This window comes from Nannobrachium achirus, assembly GCF_963921795.1.
Source record: "Nannobrachium achirus genome assembly, chromosome: 3".
In the NCBI taxonomy this organism is placed as follows: Eukaryota; Metazoa; Chordata; class Actinopteri; order Myctophiformes; family Myctophidae; genus Nannobrachium; species Nannobrachium achirus.
The window spans coordinates 57,191,978-57,213,902 of NC_137812.1; the positions used below are offsets into that span (position 1 = coordinate 57,191,978).

At 42.6% G+C, this 21,925-nt stretch overlaps 1 protein-coding gene across 2 annotated transcripts; it reads right to left on the bottom strand.

Moving 5' to 3' along the window:
• Positions 1 to 1,119: 1,119 nt before the first annotated feature.
• klhl2 (kelch-like family member 2) lies at positions 1,120 to 18,932 on the bottom strand (the record flags this gene model as incomplete). Of its 2 annotated transcripts, none has more annotated exons than XM_080722851.1 (14): positions 18,839 to 18,932; positions 18,048 to 18,154; positions 15,328 to 15,449; positions 13,317 to 13,479; positions 12,334 to 12,443; positions 10,642 to 10,758; positions 7,811 to 7,960; positions 7,221 to 7,338; positions 6,419 to 6,616; positions 5,564 to 5,665; positions 3,612 to 3,740; positions 3,113 to 3,253; positions 2,566 to 2,709; positions 1,120 to 1,148 (listed from the first exon to the last, which is right to left on the bottom strand). In XM_080722851.1, the coding sequence occupies exons 1-14, from the start codon at positions 18,874 to 18,876 to the stop codon at positions 1,120 to 1,122; spliced, it is 1,668 nt and encodes a 555-aa protein (XP_080578977.1). In that variant the 5' UTR covers positions 18,877 to 18,932. The 2 variants fall into 2 exon arrangements, with proteins under 2 accessions (XP_080578977.1, XP_080578978.1); XM_080722852.1 differs by having other exon boundaries at positions 15,310 to 15,449.
• Positions 18,933 to 21,925: the final 2,993 nt, after the last annotated feature.

The following is a 21,925-nucleotide window of genomic DNA, read 5'->3' on the forward strand; positions in this document are numbered from 1 at the left end:
ACACAACTGCTTTAAAAAAGCAGCGTCGGACAGTCACTTGTTTTGGCACCATGGAACGATATTTCAGCCTCTGCCGGAGGAGTTGAGTCCTTGGCTGCAATTTACCTCATAAAGGTCTCAATATATATATATTTTTTCTCTCTCGACTTAAGAAATGTACATTTCCTTCTACAACTGCTTTGTGCAAGGCGAACACATGCAGGCTCAGCCAACATCCTCTGGTAATCAAACAATACAAAGTGTTTTATCAGGAGAACGTTTTCCTTCAGAACAGCGGCACACACACCTGAAATCCCAGCACCCCTCCGTCAAACAGCACAAAAATAAACGGGAGGGTGGTGTGGTACAGGAAACTAAATAAAACACTGATGTCACTTGGCATTCAGCCACTTTCCTTTCTTTTCTTTTTGACACCAAAGAGTTTAAGAGGTCACGCTCTTCATCAGACCAGGAGGTGCACCTCTGCACATACATAGTACATACATACTGTACGACATACATACATGCTCACATGCGCAAGCAAGCACGTACTGTATGCATACATGCAAGCACACGCACAAACACACACGCATGCGCACACACACACACACACACGCGCACGCTCACTTCTCGGGAAGATGAAATAAACGGTAGAGGGGGGAAAAAGGAGAGAGATAATAGTCCTAAATGCTCCTCTTCCTCGCTCGCAGGACAAGGCTTAAGTAAGGCGATGTCCGACAAAGTTGGCTCAGTGACGTTACTTTTTAAGTACAGCAGGTCCTCAGCATCATCAGTAGTGTTTCGGTTACATGATTAGTGGTAGTCAGTGGTGCTTAAAAACTGGAGGTAAACTGCACCCTCCCCCCACTCTCAAATCTCCTGTTCGCTGTTGCAGTCCTGTTTGGCAAGAGGATAAAAAAAATCATTTTCATTCCCGCTTTTTTAAGTGCAATAGTCTTCATCGTCTAGCTACTCCTCATCAACATCCTAATCGTCATCATCATCAGTGCCCATGTGTGGACACAGAGCCTCAGGTGCAGACGTTGGCATCATAGGTATAGAACCCAGGTCAGCGGTCAGCGGAAGGAGATCAACTTCCGCTTCAAAAAAACGGTCAGCAGACAGCAGCACTCAGCGCAGTCATAAGGGCTTGTCAATCATAGTGACACCTAGGAGGGAAGAGAAAGGTGTTAACGACAAGGCTGCTTCTCTGTGTCCCTTTTATCTGCTCTTAAAGTTATACCATGTAACTTTTTTTATAAAACAAATCTTAAAATTGTCTTAACTGTTAAATCGCTAACGTTTTAGAACACCCACTCCATTATTTTCAGCTTCAAAAGCCTTCTCTTTATATGTTTTCTATGAGCCGTGAGGGGGGGAGAATTTCGCGGCAAAATGACGTCATCATACACTACCGGCCAATCACAGCGCATCTTGAAGTGGGGTCGCTAGGGCGTGGCCAAATAAATATCATTTTGGGGGTCCTTCACATGAAAAGGTTTGAGAACCACTGACATAGTAGTCTCTCAAGAACAAACTAACTGAGCTCCATTTAAGTGAAAAACACCTGTTCTTTGACGATGGCGAGCCAGATTGCGGACATAGAAACAGGTTTTTCAAAAAGTCTTGGAAGGATTGAAAAGAGACTTATAGAATCGGGTCAAAATTCAAATTTTCACGATTTTTCAAAAATAGCAGATCTACAAGCTGTGAGCTTGTATATCTGCTATTTTTCAATAGTTAAAGCATAAAACATTGATACACAATAATGTGTACCCGTTCTAATTAAGCCTCGTATCCACACGGCTCTGTGTTCTGTCCATCAGTTTATTCCATTCATTCATTATTATTATTCTTTTTTTGCCATACATAATTTGCTACACATTGCGTTTCAGGTAGTCAATTGCACTTTACATTAATTAAAAAATGATCATTAAGATTCATCCATAAAATTAATTCATTTTCCTTCTGTATACAGTAGAGCGTGAATTATACACTCAGCAGTGGTTCTCAAAGTGGGGACCAAATACATAATTAATTTAGGGGGCCCTTGACATTAAAACATTTTTGTAGTAGTTGTAGTAGGAATACAATCAACTAGAAGCGGAAGTATTAGTAACAGTAGTAGAAGTGCTAATGCTCCTGGTAAAAAGCTCCATCAGAACTGGATACTGAGATTTACCACTTGATGGTGCTATAGAGCTAGCTAAGGCAGAACAGAGCATGTGAAATTGTGAATGTGGACTTGCAGTGTATTCTGTGGACTGTATGTACACAGCTGCGTGTGAGTACACACCTGCTACTGTATGTATGGTTTCAGTATAAAGAGTGGACATTCCTGCTTAGTACAGTAGTTTTAGTAATTATTTTATTATATACAAAGCCTTAAAATCATTATTCAAAGTTTTAAAACAATTTTAATGTTCTAGCCCGTTGAATAAAGGACTTTTATTTCTAAATCTGTGCCTGAACCTGGATTTTTGTGCCTCTGTGGCACATTTTGTCCTCTTTTGCTCAACACACACAAATTGTTTTAAAAATTACAACTTTTTTAAAAATCAATAGCCGTTTGTGTATGTTGTGTACCTGCGTAGCTCCGTCCCGTGCTCATGCAGGCAGGCAGTAGTGTCCACTTGTCAGAGTTTGGGTTGTAAAACTCAACAGAGGCTAAGTTACAGCTGCCATCATCTCCTCCCACCACATACAGCAGGTTGTTCACAGCACACACACCTGAAATGCACACACAGCTACATAAAGATACTGTACACATTGACTCCCATATACACAGAGATATATTATATACTGTAGTGTACATACTATTTCACACATAAACATATAATCTGTTTGTTGGTATAAAATACATTTGGACTTGGCAACAACAACAAACATTACAAATACTAATACTACCACACGTTAAACCTTATGGTTAACTCCTAAAATCTTTTCGCTGAAAAGTGTGAGCTTGTAGATCAGAACATGTTCAAATGTTTGCCAATTTTCCCCGAATGTTTGCCTATAATGCCATACCCTTACGCTAGGGTTCACGTGGTGAATACTGACAGACCATGATCCTTGCTACATCCCTACGAGGTCTTGTGTCTGACAGCGTAGCAGTGTGACAGGTGAGTATTACCTGCGTTGCGTCGACACATGTTCATGTCTGCTACCTGTCGCCAGCTGTTGGAGGCGGGGTCGAACACCTCACAACTCTTCCTGACCAATGGGCCGTCATGTCCGCCAACCGTGTAGAGCAGGCCTTTCAACACGCCCACACCTGGAGACAGAAGTGGATTCAGCCGTGCTTCAAATAAAACCGTCCATAAGCCACACAGATAAAATAAAAATCCCAGAAAACAGGCTTCTCAATTATCCGAAATAGTAATTGATTGAATAATCGCTTAAATATCAGCTCAGTTTCTTTTTGTCCCATAACAAACCTTGTCAGGGTTGATGTAGGATAGATCACACATGACATTTAAATTTACATTGTAGTTATAGAGGACAATTATAATGTATTAAGGCATATTTGTCGTATTAGCCAGGGATCCCTTTAAGCGCATTTACTGGACCGCATAGAGGACTTTACTATTTCAATATCATTTGTGAAACACTTTGTCATATTCCAAACACACCTGCCCCACTACGTCGTGTGCCCATCTCAGTAATGTAACTCCATGTATTACTGTTTGGGTTGTAGGCCTCTACTGTACTCAGACACTGTCTGGTTGCTCCATCATAACCACCCACTGCATATAGGATACCTGGAAAACACACACACACACACACACACACACACACACACACACACACACACACACACACACACACACACACACACACACACACACACACACACACACACACACACACACACACACACACACACACACACACACACACACACACACACACACACACAGAGAGAGACAACAGACAATAAGCGAAACATTACAGGACTAAAGGTCTGTACAGACCGGCGAATTATCGAAAGCGACGTGAATAAGCGAACCAAAAAAGTGAAGTATTCGCGATTCGCCTTTTTCCATACACACCAAAAAGCGACGCGAATATGCGTATAATATTCACTTAATTCGCCTTAAAACGAGGGGGTGATATCTGCCTGTAGCCACAGGAAAAGGAGAAGAAAGGAGAGAGAGGAGAACGGAGACGGGGAAACAAATAAAACAATGGAAACTACATCCTCAAGTGATGATGACCTGGCCGTGGTTGTTAGCCTATTAAATAAGAAAAAGAAAAAGAAGAATAGGCGCACACAACCCATCACATCACAGAAGAAACAACACACGTTCACCGTTCCCCCTCCGCTCCGTTCCCCCACAGATAGGCAGCTCGCAGCAGCAGTGGTGTAAAGTAACTAAAAGTACATTTACTTGAGTAGCCTGTACTTGTAGGTATTTGTACTTGAGTCCAATTCCCAGTACTTTCCTTCTACTCCACTACATTTCGGATCCTATTGTATTTAATACCCAGCGATTTATTTGAAAACATTAGTCTTTTTGCAGATATAAATTAACAATAGAACATACATAAACCATGCTTTTACCAGAGTACTTTTTCCAAGCAGCCACACAGACGAGAGACACGGAAAAGAAACACCGTTCCCATCGGCCTTAATGCAAAGGGAAGGTCTCTCGACCATGCTCTCTCTCTCTCTCTCTCTCTCTTCAAGTAGGATAGAGTGAGCTTGATTTAATACAGAGAGAGAGAGGAGTTCACCAGCGAATGTTCGCTAAATTCGACACCGCTACTCACCAGTTAAGAGTGGGGTGGCTCAGAGTAGATGACAGAGTACAGCAACTTGCAATGGGCCTGGTGTACAAGATACACTACACCACTATGATACCCAAGTACCTGTCAAAATAAGGATGTCCATAATTACAACACCAGAGGCAGCGCCACAGATCACTTTCAACCCAGAGTCAAAACCAACAAAGGGTCAAACTTATTCTTCTGCTATACCACCAAAATGTGGAAAGCCTTACCGAAGGCCATAAAGGAGTGTGGATCCCTAGCATCCTTTAAAATTGCCCTGAAAAACCACTTACAGGCAGCAGCCGTTCGCAACTGGTAAAAAACAAACCTAGCCCAGCCCTACCCTCCCCTGCCCCTTCTTTGTATATACTTTCTGTTTGTTTAGACTTACTGTTTTCTTTTTGTTTTTTTTGTTCTTTCTTTTTATCTTCCTTACATATCTACTGCATAGTACTGTGTTCTATTCGTCTGTCATTCAATGTTATATGAGATACTTAAATGGTTTCCTGTGGAAATAAGCTTAGTCTTTTCATGGATCTCCTTTTAGTAGACCTTGTACCAGTGAACTGTACCGTCATGAAACTGCACCTTTTCCTATGCAAACTTCTAATAAAGTCTTCAATCAATCAATCAATCAAGGGCGAATAAAAAACAGACGCCTTTTCGCTTTTTCGAAATTCGCGTTTGTTGTGGACGCTTCCATTGACTTTATAAGGTTTAAAAAAAAGGCGAATTATACGCTAATTCGCCGGCGGTGTGTATGGACCTTTAGAAAACGGTAAAAAAAAGTTCAAAAATATGACTTATTCACCATTGACAACTCCAACTCCGACACTGCTGCGTCTCGTGCTCATGGGTAAAACGTGGAACCATTCATCTGTCTTTGGGTTATAGGCCTCAACCGTGGACAGACCTGCAAATAACGCACACAATCTCACATTCATAAGATAAGAGCTACTCATGTATCAATGCCGTCTTTAATAGGGCATGTCGTTTCTATCTAGGTGAGGGTAAATATACTCCTAACGCTGCTATACAGGGCGACATGGGGTGGAAAACGCCATGGCAAAACCAGTGGTCTTGTATCTTTAAAAACTGGCAGAGGCTTTGTAGCATGCCTGACACCAGACTATGTAAACGTGTATTTTTGTGGGTGGACCAGACCAGAAATGTGAAGAATTATTCCCATACTGTTAGAACTTTCTTTGGCTCGCTGCACTTACCTCATCTTGCCAAAACAGATACTGTTCTCTCAAAAGTGATATAAAGTGCCTTGATCAGGCTGCTGCAGTGGCAGATGAGGAGAAGTGGCTTCAGACCATTAACAAGCAAGAAGGAAATAAACTGCGTACCTACTGTCTCTTTAAGAACAGATTTGAAACTGAATCGTATGTACAAAGTATTATGTCCAGCGTGTTTGCCAAGTTCAGGTGTGGAGTGGCTCCTTTAACTTTAGAAACAGGCAGATACACAAACACTCCAGCAGATAGCCGTTTCTGTACACTATGCAATAGCGGTTCTATTGAATCTGAGCTTACAAAGCCTAAAAAGGCAAACAGAAATGTCACTGTTGCCAAAACCCACAATTCAGTCACACAATTATTAGAATGACATTCAATCATCAACTAAATTGTCATGATGGTGACAACCCGTCACGCGTACACACCTGTGCTGCCATCGAAGCCTCCTACGGCGTACAGCAATCCGTTGAGAACAGCTGCTCCGAGAGTGGAGCGCCTATCCTGCATGCTGCTCACGCATGTCCACCTGTCTGTTGCGGGGTCGAAGCAGTCCACCGTCCGCACGCGCAGGGAGCCATTAAAACCTCCAACCGCATAAACACACCCACCCACGTACACCACCCCTAGCACAGGGCAACACAGAGGACACACAGATTATCTACAATGACAACCAACCGCACAAACAAGTACGACTGCTCAAGAAAATGTATGGGCATACATTATCGTACATCACTACAGGAAAAATGCATGCTTTTATGCAGTTATAGTAGGATATCGTTGTTGTTGGCTGGAAACCATGAATATTCATATTTAAACTTTTTTTTTGTAAATGAATGACCTATTATTTCTTCATACTTTTGTGTCAGTGTACTAGCAAAAATAGATGTTCTACAAGCTCACAATGCGTCACAATCCAATCGCGACAAATTCTGACCTTGAAGGTTTGCTATTTTTGAAACCTTTTTAAGTCTGTCTGTGGATTTTATAACTATTTAATGACAAGTATTAAAAGGACTTGTGACTTAAACTCACTGGATCAATTGGAACACAGGTTATTTTCTCTATTTCTTGAAAACCGTTTCGACATACACGGTTTGTACACCACAGCGACGATATATATAGATATAGTAAGTATAGCATATATAGTATATACAATTCTGTGTGTAATATTATTGCCAATACGAATAACTGTTAAATGCAGATGTTGAAGTGTTAAATGTTTCCTACCTGCTCTGCACCTCCTAGTGGGGAGCTCAGCCACTTGGTACCAGCGCTGCTCCTCAAAGTCATAACACTCCACACTCCGGATGGCCTTGGGAGCCTGGCCTCCGACCACAATCATCACCTAGCATACAAACAACAAGATCAGAGTGTGTACTTCTATTTCTGTGAGGACCAAATGTGCCCAGGAGAGAAATGTGAGGGGAAATCACAATAAGTGAGGACATTTAGCTTGTCCTCACCCTTTACTGTAGGTCATACATGGGCAACTGGCGGCCCGGGGGCCACACGCAGCCCCCACATTCACTTAATGCAGCCCGCAGGTAAATATCAGAATACTGATATACTAGTAAGAAGCATAAGCATATTTGTGTGTGTGTGTGTGTGTGTGTGTGTGTGTGTGTGTGTGTGTGTGTTTATCACAAGTAGCTATTACTATAGTAACTTGTGAGGGCCAAACGTCCCCACAAGTATAGATTAATCGATGCTTAGTTGCGTGTCTGTGTCGCGCACCGAAAACATTCGATCTACAAGCTGAGCGTGTGTGTGTGTGTGTGTGTGTGTGTGTGTGTGTGTGTGTGTGTGGGTGGGTGTACCTTTGGGCAGGAGGCAGGGGTCCTCATGCGTGTGCGGGCGGTCTTCATCAGAGCGCGTTGGTCTGCTGGCAGCAGGTGGTACTTCATGGCCTCAATCAGGTAGTCTTTACACGCACTGCTGTTTTTAACTAGAGACTCCTCCTCCACCCGCTGACCCAGCCAATCACAGAGACAGAAAGAGAGACATACAATAGAATTGATGTACCGGTACTTAAAATCAGGGCTGAGGGCCTACAGTATATGGTGGCAGGGAGGCATTTCTATAGAATCTGAGGGTTGGTTTGTTGGAACTTATACACTCACATAGTGCAGTGGTTCTCAGGGAGGTCCCCAAATTATTTTGGATGTCCCCTAACTTAAAGGACAACTTTAGTTTTTTACAACAAGGGTTCATTTTTTAGATTGTAATTAGAAAAAAGAAAATATGAGTGTTAAAATGTTCTCATTTACTGCTTTGATTTCAGTGGTGGGTGGGGGCATGTGTACAAGTGGCTAAATATGTCTTTTTAGACATAATAAGCCCTTTCCCAACATGCACCGAAATCTTTCATGATTAGGTGTGACTTATGGGGGCTAGTAGTGTTGCTGTAAATAGTAATAAAGAATGTGTCGGCTCATCGTGTCTAAAAATACATATTTAGCCACTTGTACGCATGCCCCCACCCACTGAAATCAAAAGTTGTCCTTTAATGTGCAACATTGTTTTCTCACTCAACAGTAAACAAACCACCATAAAGTTTAAGTATATGCACATTTCCAAAGTGTCAATTTAAGGACTTTTTAATACCTCTAAAATAACAAATTAAACATTGGCCAAATTGTCAAATATTAATTAAAGGAAGAAATTGTGAAAATAGCCGATCTACATGCTCACAACGCCTCCCAACGCGAGGCGTTGTGAACATGTAGATCTGCTATTTTCACAATAGAACTGTGTTATACAAAATGTAATGCCTCAACTCTTAGTGCTCGTCAGGGTGGAGGGGGGTCCCCAGTTAAAAAAATATGATTATTTTGGGGGTCATGGCCTTAAAAGGTTGAGAACCACTGATATAGCGAATACTTATGTTGACAGACATATTATAATGTTATTAAATCTATTTCCTGGACAGCTATGCAATTGTAATTGCTGGGATGACAAAATACAGTGTGCGTCAGCACTGCGAGGACAGCCTATACTAATGTAAAAGGCAGGTACGGTAGACTCATGGTTATAATTGTTAACTTACAAAAACAAATTGCATTGTGTGAAGTTAGAAATTGCATAGCACTTGTGTCAGCGCAGCCAAATAACAAACTACCCACGCGTCATCCCTGCAATGTAAACATCTATGCAGTCTAACAATAATACACGCCATTCCTGTCTTCATCATCGTCTTCCTTCATAGGTCATAAACAAGCAACATTTCCTATCCGCTCTTTAAAGAAACAACTGGAATCAAACTGAGAGAAATATCCTCTTCTTTTTTATTAAACAACCGTCATAGAATCAAAATGAGGGTTGTATCTTCTTTAAGAAACACCTGGAATCAAAAACTGGCACTACTCTTTTGCATCTAAAAAAAACAAACAAAGACAAATCTTTCTTCTGATCTGCAGTTCTTGTGCCCCATCTCCACTGAGAGGATTTACACATAAAATGACAAAAACGTAAAAACTATTTATCAACGACAAACCTTTTGAACGCTAACTTTTGCGCAGATGGGTGAAAAAGCAACACAGTTTCAAACAGGTTTTGAAGCATGATGCAACAAAGAGCAATGGAGCACCTGAGCTTCTGGGACGATATCAACACCACTGTAGCTCTGAGACACAAATCAAAACATGCTGCAGACATCAACAATGTTGCTTGTCGTGATGAAACTCTCGACCATGTCAAGAAACATGTGTGTTGCATTTCATTTTTTTTTCTCTTTCTTTTTTTCATAATTTTTATCCCACGATTTTGAAACCCATTTTCACCCAGTGCCAATTGCCTATGTAATCTCCCTCTGCCGCGCCTGGGGAGACAACGGACTGACCTCATGCTTCCTTCAATGCATGAGTAGTCACCTGACAGGGGGGATTTCCTCGGGATGGACGTAGCGCGTGGAAGGAACACGTTATTCCAACCAGTTCCTTTCCCCTCCATCAAGCGCCCCGGCTGGCCAGGGGGAGGCATTATTGAGACCAGGATTACTGCATGTTTTTGTGAGGGCATCAACCCTAGGAGACACGGGGAGAACATGCAAACTCCACACAGAAAGGCCTTATCGCCGACCCCACCTAGGGTGTCGGCGCTGATGACGTCAGAGGGAGAAACACGCCCCCAGCACCCACAGCGTCCCCCGGCGGGAATTGAACCCAGGACCTTCTAGCTGTGAGGCGAAGTGCTAACCACTGCGCCACCGTGCCCCTGTGTGTAGGGCTGTCACGATTATGGCATTTTACATGACGATTAATTTTCTCTCAAATAATTGCGATTAACAATTTAATTGTGTTTTTGTCGTTGACAATTACGTTTCTGTTTGGCTTTTAGGCTTTGAAGTTGCACATGGTAGATATGACACATAACCTAAATATACAAATAAATTACTGACATATTTGACAACTTCATACTTAAAAAAGAACATTGATAGTGGAAATAGCCAATCTACAAGCTCACAACGCGTCGCATCTGCTATTTCCACTATTTTTGACATGGAAAGATTATGACGATTATGAAAAATAATCACGATTATGTCAAATAATCACGATTAGACGATTATGTCATAATTGTGACAGCCCTACCCTGTGTGTTGCATTTCAGCGCAGCATGCAGGGTGCACTGCAGAGCAACATAGTGTACGTACCTGTACCAGGTATTCCCTGGAGAGCAGCGGCAGGCGGACATGCTCCATCAGGTGAGCCAGGTGCTCCTGGCGGACGTCTTTGTCGTGGTTGACCCAAGCAATCACTGCTTCAAATACCTTCACATGAAGCACACAAGCATTCCAGAGCTTAACCCATTTAGGCCTAGGATTATTGACTGCTTTAACAATTGAAAAATAGCAGATATACAAGCTCACAGCGCGGCACCGAGTGCCGCGCTGCGAGCTTGTAGATCTGCTATTTTTGAAAAAGTTGTGAAAATGTGTGCAAATCTTTGAATATACTGTATGTATTTTCAAAGCGAGCATTTGTAACTCAAGTTTTGCTTCTGGGGGGTCCCTGGAACTAAATATTTTGAGATGCGCGTCCGTGGCCAAATAAATATCATTTTGGGGGTCCTTCACATGAAAAGGTTTGAGAACCACTGACAGAGTAGTCTCTCAAGAACAGACTAACTGAGCTCCAGTTGAGTGAAAAGGACCTTTTCTTTAACGATGGCTGGCCAGATTGCTGACATGGAAACACAGGTTTTTCAAAAAACCTTAGAAGGATTCAAAAGACACTTATAGAATCGTGTCAAAATTCTTTAAAAAAAATAGCAGATCTATACAAGCTCGCAGCGTGGCACTCGGTGCCGCGCTGTGAGCTTGTATATCTGCTATTTTTCACTGGTTAAAGCATTCAATAATTTTATGCCTAAATGGGTTTTAATCTATACTCCATCACACGAACATCTGTTTACACCAAGCGACACCGTCATGTACAGTACAGAGAATAAAAGATAACTGAAATGGTGTTTGGAAAACCCTGGGGTGCTCCGAAATTAATAACACCTGTACTAATGAGGCGCATACACACAGCACTCTAAAATGTATTAGCTTTAAATAAAGTTGTGAAGAACAAGCATAGAACTGCCTTGCAAAGGCGCATTTAGTTGAGACCTTTAAAAACAGCAATTAGAAAATGTAGAAAAGCTGACACATGATTAGATAGAATAGGAGAAGCTCCCCACCCCCCACCTCTTTTAATGACACAAAAAACTCACAACGAGACAAGAATTATCTGAGCTGGCTGGCACCAGTGATTCCAAAAATAACAGCTACATCCCACTGTTTCAATGTAGGTCAAATGAGAGACCGAAATAGTATGACTATTTTAATGCTTTATTTCAGATAGGACAGTGTGACAGGAAACCAAGGGCAGAGACACGATAGAGACAAGGGGGTGGTCCTTACACTCAGTATGGTCGACCCACCTGAGCCAGCCTAATTTAACTCTCAAAATGTCATTAACACTCTGGATTTGATTGTGTATGCCAGGGGTCTTCAACAGGGGGTCCGGGACCCCTAGGGTACTACAGGGGGTCCTCCAAATCTTTGTGAGTGAAAGGTCAAGTTTATTAACTACTGAAGGTTCAAGTGGTTAAATATCTGAAAACACAAATTGACATGAATCCAAAATTCACTGATGATCGATCGTGCTGTCAAACAATGAAGCTATATGGAATCTATGAAAAGGTTGTGGGGGTCCCTGCTTCATCTCTCTCTCAGCTAAGGGGCCCTTGGCCTGAAAACGTTGAAGACCCCTGGTGTATGCTGTGTGTGTACTGTGTGTGTTTGTAGCGTGTGTGTGTGTGTGTGTGTGTGTGTGTGTGTGTGTGTGTGTGTGTGTACCTTCTCCTCGGTGGGGATGGTGAGTTTGTCACTGGCAATGAGGCTGGACACCTGCTCCATGCCCAGGTTGAGGAACTCCTCGGTTCCAACCAACTCAGCAAAGTGTTGTTCTGTCAAACCAAACCAAACATGAGCGTTCTGATCAACACCAACCTCTGCCCTCCTTCTTTCTCTCTTGTGCACTCTCTTTTCTCTCCATCTCAACTTTACTGATTACTACTTTTCATTTTCCAGTTCTTGTCTCTCTAGGACTCCAACCTTCACAGTCACACACAGACACACACACACACACACACACCACATTAAAACAGAGCATCTAGCATGGAATCTCGCTCTGTAGTAGGGCATTCACCAAATATTCGAATATTCGAATATCAAAGTCACTATTCGACGTTGTTCACAGAAGTCGAATATTCGCCTTTTTATTTTAATTTTTTTCAATGCCCCTGGTGGATGAATTGATGAATTTGTTAATGCTCTATACCAGGGGTTCTCAAACATTTTTAGGCTGTGACACCCAAAATACAAGCACTTGGAATTGTAGGTATTACATTTAATGTGACTCGTTTCCGCAGAATATTCAACGCCTGCGTTGCGAGGCGTTGTGAGCATGTAGATCGGCTATTTTTACAATTTTCGCCTCTTGCTTACTTAATATTTGACAGTTTGGCCAGTTCTGTCGAATATTCGACTATTCGAATACTTTGAGGTCGAATAATTCGAAAACTAAAAATCACTATTCGTGAATGCCCTACTCTGTAGTATTAACATTTGGTTAGATTCTCTCTCGCAGCTCTATCTCTCTCTCTCTCTCTCCTGCAGCTCTATCTTTCCACCTCCATCTGTTTCTGTATCGAACTCTTCTCTCGCTCACGTTCATCTTCACTCCTTCCCCTCCCCCTCTCATTCCCTCCTCCACTCTACCCCATCTCCTTCTGTCTATTTCAGAGACACATGCACACACACTGCAGGTCTTCACATACCAGCATAGCAGTTGGCCTGTGTGAGGAGTTGGGAGCAGGCGTGGAGGTCTGCGAAGGCTCGTATTCCCAGACAGTTGGAGGGGTGGAGCTGAGAGCTGAGGAACTCACAGCAGGCCTTCCTCACCTCCGTCAGCTGGAGCAGCCCTGCCGCGGGCAGCAGAGCCTGCACACACATGCACAAGCGCACAAGCACACACACACACACACACACACACACACACACACACACACACACACACACACACACACACACACACACACACACACACACACACACACACACACACACACACACACACACACACACACACACACACACACAGGCCTTTGTTCATTTAACCTGCAAACGTTTGGTGTATCGCTGTTATTATTGTCAACATGTAATCTTTCTTATGTGTTACTATAAAACGCACATTTTACAGTAACACAAGTTTTGTTTTGGAGAAAAGGTGTGTGACTAAAGCCCTTTGCACACAGGACAGTTGCGTTTTTTTCGTTTGCTGCATGAATAAAACGCATTGGATTTGGTGTGCAATGCTGTGAGGAATCGGCGCTGCGGATCCCAAAAGGAGTCATAAAAGGAGTGATGAGTTTTTTACCGCATGTGACAAGACGCACAAATCGAACTGGGTTCGATCGACAAAAAAACGCACGGCCGCAGCCACTCTTCGTACAGCTAATTTGGATCCGGTGTGCATGAGGTCGTAGAGAATCATTGTTTTCTTTTTAAGAAATGAAATTGTCCGTTTTATCCGTGCGGATAAACACGCCTGTGTGCAAAGACCTTTACTGTAAGTACACATCGCACTGCATTTGGGGGGCATTATTTGCAGGCATGGAACATTTTATCATTACACAAACAGTAGCATAACTATATGCCTGAAACCTGCATGTTTTACTTGTCTTGAGGTATGACTATATACTGCACCTTTTTGTATCACCAAAGGGGAAACTGACAAACTGAGACCTGCCATCAGTATGGGTACATACACTGTATGTGCCGAGTATATCTACACAGTGTGTGTGTGTGTGTGTGTGTGTGTGTGTGTGTGTGTGTGTGTGTGTGTGTGTGTGTGTGTGTGTGTGTGTGTGTGTGTGTGTGTGTGTGTATCTACATAGACATGGTATCTTCTACATCAAGGGTATTCAACAGGGGGTCCGGGACCCCTAGGGGGTCCTCAGAGTTACTACAGGGGGTCCTCCAAGTCCGAATCTTTGTGTACTAGAAACTTTTTCTCCTTTTTTTATGAACCACTTGAAACCTAACGTCCATATTCTGAGAACTTTAGCCAAAAATAGCAGATCTACAAGCTCACAACGCCTCACGCTGCAAGAAGTTGTGAGCTTGTAGATCGGCTATTTTCGGCAAAGAGGTTTGGTGTAGAGGGGAAAAGAGAGCAGACTAAGTACAGAGTGAAATGTCAAGTTTATCAAGCATTGACCGTTCAAGTGGTTAAATATCTGAAAACACAAATTGACATGAATCCAAAATACACTGATGATTGTGCTGTCAAATAATGAAACTATATGGAATCTCAGGTCGTGGTGGTCCCTGCTTCATCTCTCTCTCAAGTAAGGGGTCCTTGCCCTGGAAACGTTGAAGACCCCTGTTCTACATTAGGGCTGTCACGATTATGGCATTTTACATGACGATTAATTTTCTCTCAAATAATTGCGATTAACGATTTAATTGTGTTTTTGTCGTTGACAATTACATTTCTGTTTGGCTTTTAGGCTTTGAATTACACATGGTAGATATGACACATAACCTAAATATACAAAGAAATTACTGACATATTTGACAACTTTATACTTAAAAAAGAACTGATGGGACGCGTTGTGAGCTTGTAGATCGGCTATTTCCACTATTTTTGACATGGAAACGATTATGAAGATTATGAAAAATAATCACGATTATGTCAAATAATCACGATTAGACGATTATGTAATAATTGTGACAGAACTATTCTACATTGTACACTGTGACACTAACTGTGTATGCATTCAGTACCTGTACATTGTCCTCAGTGACCTGTATCTCAGCAGTGTAAATGTAGTCCACCAGCAGACCCAGAGTCCACCCATCCATCTCCTTAATCCTCACCCTCTTTGCTCTGCTCTCTGCCATCTCCCCTGAACACACACACACACACATTCAAATTGAGCATATCGTCGTTGTCGGGTGTAAACCTTGTATGTCCAAAACCGTTCGTTTTGCATTTTTCCTTTTAAAAATGATTCAAACTAGTGAAAACAGCCGATCTACAAGCACACAACGCCTCGCACCGCGAGGCGTTGTGTGCTTGTAGATCTGCTGTTTTCACTACTTTTGTGCGACGGCCTTGTATGGTGAAGCAGGGCTTTACTTTGCGATAACATGTGTACACATTTGAAACTTGGAGATACGAGGTTTCTGCCCGACAGTGACGATATAGTCCTCTGTAGTGTTTTTCCACGCAGCGGTTTCTGGTTTAGCGTGACATATGTCACCCTGTATGTATGTACACCACGTATATACGTGGTGTACATACATACAGGATGTGTTGGCCTTCCAAGGATTTGTTTGACATACATTACAGCCAGGATATGATAGCGTTCCATTAAGACAAAGCCACCACACGCAGGCTGTTATTATGGTGCAGTAAGCACATACAGTACACATTAATGGACTTAGCACAAACACAGACACAACACACACATTTGGAGACACACACATAGCCATAGAAAGACAGACAGACAGACAGACAGACAGACAGACAGACAGACAGACAGACAGACAGACAGACAGACGCATGTAATCCTTCCGGATGTCTGACTGTGTAAATACACATTACAGTTATGTTAATGTTTCAGCCCTTCGTTGGCACTCTCATCCAAAGCCACTTAAGGAACAATAATCTTCAATTCCCACAGCAGCACCTCATCAACATTACCAGCAGCGAACAGTAAAGCACAGTGGGATCAGAGAACTTGGGGGCCAGACAGTATTCGCATCATCCTGAGAATGATGATATTAAACAATATATCTTGTACAAAGAAACTCTCTGGTGGTAATAATCTTGTCTAAGTGGAGTGAGGGGCTTGAATGTGATTGCAGGGTGTGTGATTCTTTTTACCCCAACTTCTTTGATTTAAATCTGTCATATATTTTCCCTGCGATCTTTTGACATGTTGCTGCTAGACACTAGGGTGGGGATCCATTAGGATTCGAACGATTCCTAAACAACTCCCTCATGAACGGTCTGATTCCTTAACGATTTCTATCTTTTAATCAATATAATTTTGGTCTTCGTTTAATTTAGGCTTATACTGTACATACAGTATTGCATACATATTATTGTGAAAGTGAGGTCCTGGGTTACTTGACGGGGTTCCAAATAGACCCTTACAACTGTAACCGGCGGCGCTGTTGACTATGGGGCTTTGGGAGAACGTCATGTCACAGAAGAAGCGTCTCTTGGCAGAATTTAGAGTGAATATTAAAGTTTGACTGTGTTCCTGACACAGTGGGACTTCGCCCTATGAGTGCGATAAACCAGTTACAGACACGGAAATCATGGAACCGATTCCGGTTCCTCAATGTTGGATCCGGTTCCTTCGATTCCGGATCCCAACCCTAGTAGGATGTGATCCAGCCTGTGTGTGGTAGGGCTGGGACGATAATCGTTATTATCCTTTATCGTGATAAAAAACACTCACAATAATTGTATCGTGGAGATTTAAATTCATCGTGAAATGACTTCCTCCATCATAACATTCTATTATTGTCGTTTATGATTTGAAAATGCAGACACTTCACCTTTTATTTGCCGAGCTGCATATCCAGTACCATTTAAACACTCTATAGGCTGATTTCCTGAGCGACACCCTGTAGAGGGCACCGCCGCCATTAGCTGTGCTGTAAACAGTAGTGTGAAGTAACTTGTAGCCTACACTCACTTAAGTGCTGTACTTAAGTACAATTTTGAGTATTTGTACTTTACTTGAGTATTTCCCATGTTCAATCATTTTACTTCTACTCCACCACTGGATTCTGTTTACGGGAGAGTGTTTTCTGCTGGTGTTTCAGTCCGAGTGTATCAAAGGGTGCGTTCGGAAATGCGCACCGAGTGTGTGCTCAGTGTAGTGAGTGCCTAAACCCAACCCTAATCCTAACCCTAACCTCAGTAAAACTATGCCTAAACCCAACCCTAATCCTAACCTCAGTAAAACTAACCCTAACCCTAACCTCAGTAAAACTATGCCTAAAACTAACCCTAACCAGACCCGGTGCGCATTTCCGAACGCACCCTTTGATACACTCGGACTGAAACACCAGCAGAAAACACTCTCCCTTCTGTTTACACCACGGCAATGGCGGCGGCGCTCTCCACAGGGGAGAGCTCAGGAAAATGGTCTGTAATTGGTCAAACGGACCTGGAAATGACGTACTTGATACAGTCTTTTTTCCACTCTCTACCAAATTTCTTTGCAAAAAAATAGCAGATCTACAAGCTCCATAGTCCATACACATCACAACGCGTTGTGAGCTTGTAGATCTGCAAATGTTCCGCCCCCAGGACAATGGATGTTGGGGATATTTTGATTATCGCGATAATATCGTAAATCCAATTTCTTTGGTCACAATAATTGTGACATGAAATGTTCATACGGTCCCATCCCTAGTGTGTGGTGGCTTTGTCTTAATGGAACACTATCATACCCTGTAGGGTCAGAAACAGCAGCGGTTACCTGTAAACATGGCGTGGAAGTAAGGACTCCCCGCAGCCAAGACCACCCTGTGAGCAGCAATCTCCACATCCTCTGCGACTATGGTGACGTCACACAGCAGGCTCTGACTGGAGAGGCATGATGCAACAATGATGACATGATTACAAAACAGAGAAACAGAGAGAGAATACATGCAACCATACAGAAAACAACAAGAGGTACAGTGGGTATTGTATAGAAGAGGGGGCTAGATGTAAAGACAGAGTGCGTTCACGCCACGGCTGCTTCAAAGCTGCTTACAGGACAAATCTAACTAGAAATACTGTTCCTACGAAACAGTGTGGGCTTGCATGTAACACCATGTATGGGCATAAAGATCTACCCTTTGGTTTCACCTCATCTTTTATATTGTGTTTTGTACTGTACTGCCTTTGTACTGTCGAGGAGAACTTGACTCTACTGCCTTTGTACTGTCGAGGAGAATAGGTTACGTAATTTTTGAGGAGAACTTGACTGAAAACTTACGTAGTTTTTGAGGAGAACTTAATATATAAATAATGAAGATAACATAGTGTTCTCGCTTTCAGCGAGCCCACAATAAACGATAGCATGGGCCTTTCCAGGAGCACACTGGAAATGAGTTGTAAGACTTATTTGTGAGAGTGAGTCTGTATTATGAAAATATTCACACGTTTTAAGTCTGATTTATACATAGCTGCACATGGGGTTTGCGCACATAAAGTAGCCAACCTACAAACTCACAAAGTGTCAGTCACAGAGAGAGTGAGAGTGTACTCAGATGTGCATGTTACCTGCGCAACTCATTCATGACTTTGAAGGCTTTTCGCATGTGTCGTGGGTTGAGAGTAACAGGGCCTTGTCTCTCTACACCATCCTCCTTGTCCAACGGATGTGGACAGAGTCTGGTACAGCTGAGAGAGAGACACACACGCACACGCACACACACACACACACACACACACACACACACACACACACACACACACACACACACACACACACACACACGGACCCAAATATTATGGTGCAGCAAGGTTACATCCACAAAGTCAAGGCATGTGTCATGTCAACCAGCCCTCCATGGGCACAAACAGCAGTGTCTCCACATGGCGGCTGACAGTTATAGCAGAGACAACACAACACTCTGCAAGCCCTCTGCCTCGTTTCTGGGCATCCCAAGTTAAGTTGCTGAAACCCCCTCTAACAACCATTCTGTGGCCATGTCCCATTGTACCAGGCTGGACCACCAGAGGAAACAAAGTTCCCAGTCCACTACCGTACAGTACCGTAGTGCTGCCCGGTGTCAAAGCGTTCTCCGTAGCTGCTCCCATGGGCCTGAAAGTCCACCCATTGTTGTTCCGCAGCTAGCGGACAAACTGTGTGGGACATTCTGGCACAGTAGCACTACAGACTACAGGGTCTAATTTTTAGGTAATTATATATCTGAGTTTCTCAGGACTCCATATTAGGGCCTCTTCTGTACGACAATCTACCTGCTCACCCTGGCTCAGATTATGGGAAACAACAACATAATGGCCAAAGCGCAAAACCTCCTATCTGCAAATTTCATGATTTTTGGGTTTCACTTGAAATGAGGACAACAGGCTATGCTGCACATGGTCAGTCTGTCTGCAACATCGTTCTGCCCCTCATTTTGCCAAAAATGTCATGTGACTAGAAATATTAGATAATTAGATTTAATGTTGAACACACATTTTCTTTTTAATTTTCCCAACAAAGTGAATTTTTCAGATAGGAGGTATTGCGCTTTGGCCATCGAGAATTATGCTACAATACATGAGCAGATCATGCATAAATTATTAAGTCAGCGCTTACATCGGTAATGTAAAAAAACATAACCCAAGTTAGAAATCTTATCTAGAGATGAATTTCAAGCCACATAAGACAATTCCAAAATCAGCCTACTATAATCACTTGAACATATCAAGAATGAAAGGACTTGGGCAAGATGAAAAAACATTCCAAAAACATTCCAAATTTGAGTATGTTCATTCATAGTACTCAACTACTGTAAAGACACCTTTACAGTAGTTGAGTCTCCCTAAAGGAAAATCGATCACAGCAGTTGATCCAGGCGCTGCAGCTCAAGTCAACATCCTTATAAGTGTTCATTTTTGTTATGCTGTTGATACATTGAATACATGAGACCACACTGGAAACAAGTCCACACAACTTTTTGGGGTTATCTTTTTAGCCTTAATGTCTTACTGTACCACATGCTGTTTACATTGTTGGACTAATAAAGTATTCAATCAATCAAACAAAATCAATCAAACAAAACTAATATCCAGAAGGTGGATCACATGATTAAATGGCTCTCTGTCTTTGAAAGAATTGATTTCAAAATACAACTTTTCTTCAATAAAACATTAAATGGTTTATGGCCAAAATACTTGTGCTATACATCATCATAATAATAATAATAATAATATTTTTATTTTTAACGCACTTTATATTTTGAAACAAAATCTCAAGGTGCTAAAGATCTGGTAAACATCATGAACCATCCATACTTCTCAAGTCATCTGGGACAGGTCTGCATGCCTTACTGAAATCAGAGTGGGAACTAAACGTGGAGTAGCATAGTTTCTATGCACCAGATATCTGGAACAAACTCCCAGAAAACTGCAGGTCTGCTACAACTCTCAGTTCCTACAAATCAAAGCTGAAGACCTCTCTTGGCTTTTTTTTCAGCCAAGGTTTATTTTTTGCCATTTCCTCTGCATTGCACAATTGTATTTTTCTCTACAGTTTTATTTCAACTTCTTGCATTCAAATGGCGTTTTACAATGTGTTTTGCACTGTTTAATGCTCATTAATGTTCTGTGAAAACTAAAAGCACTGTTGTTGAAATGAGCTATACAAATAAACCATTAAATTACCCTAAATAGCCCTAAAGAGAATTAAGCTGATAAGAGATTGCATCCTTGTTAGGACTTTTAATTCAAGAGCGCACACAGTGAATTTGTAGATCATTGGTTCCTCATGACAGACATTAATTAATGGTATATGTGAGCATCTATTCTATTGCCTTCTCTCTCATTCAATAGACTATACGCACACATATCACATTCTTGCGTCAGAACAACAAACAATAAACATGACATTTTCAGAAACAATTAAACCAACATCCAAAAATATGTAAAAACCTGTTAATTTCAATCCGAAGGGGTACAAAATGAAACCGACCCTCCCTCCCTTTACCCGTTTGGAACTCTGAAAGTGCACATATGGGTCCATTTGTGCACTCTCAGAGTAAAATGAACACCCAGGATTTCACAGTGTCTGTACCAATGCGGCATCATCAGTCACAGCAGCAGATCTACTATGATGATGAACCCTCAACCCCTCTCTACTTACAGAGGATGAACATCCATGGTTGTTTGCTGCTGCCTGCTTGCTGCTGCTGCTTCTCAGAGTGTGGCAGCCTGCTGGAGCAGCAGCATGCACCAGTCCATATCCACCACGGCGTGTCTCTTTTGTTATTAGATCCCCTAAAATCCAGAACCCCGGGTCTAATTCTTTTCCTCGGGCGACGACACGGGCTCCTCCAGCCCGCAGCCTCCTCCTCCTGCCCGGCGTCTCATACAGGAGGGTGACCAGACCAGCCTCGCTGCCGTGCCGCGCCGGGGTGTTGGCCCGCCTGCTGTTGCAGCTGCTCCTCTCACGTTCACCAGAACCGGGGCGGACGGACGGAGCTTCAACTCCGAATGCTGCAGTCGAGTCACGGACTGATCCGTCTGTCTGGCTCCCAGGTGGATCGTAAGCTACCGGAGTGGAGGAGCTGCTGGCGGGGAGGGCTAGGGGAGGGGGGGGGGGGTATACCTGTTATTTTGCTATCGCGGATTGGAAATGCA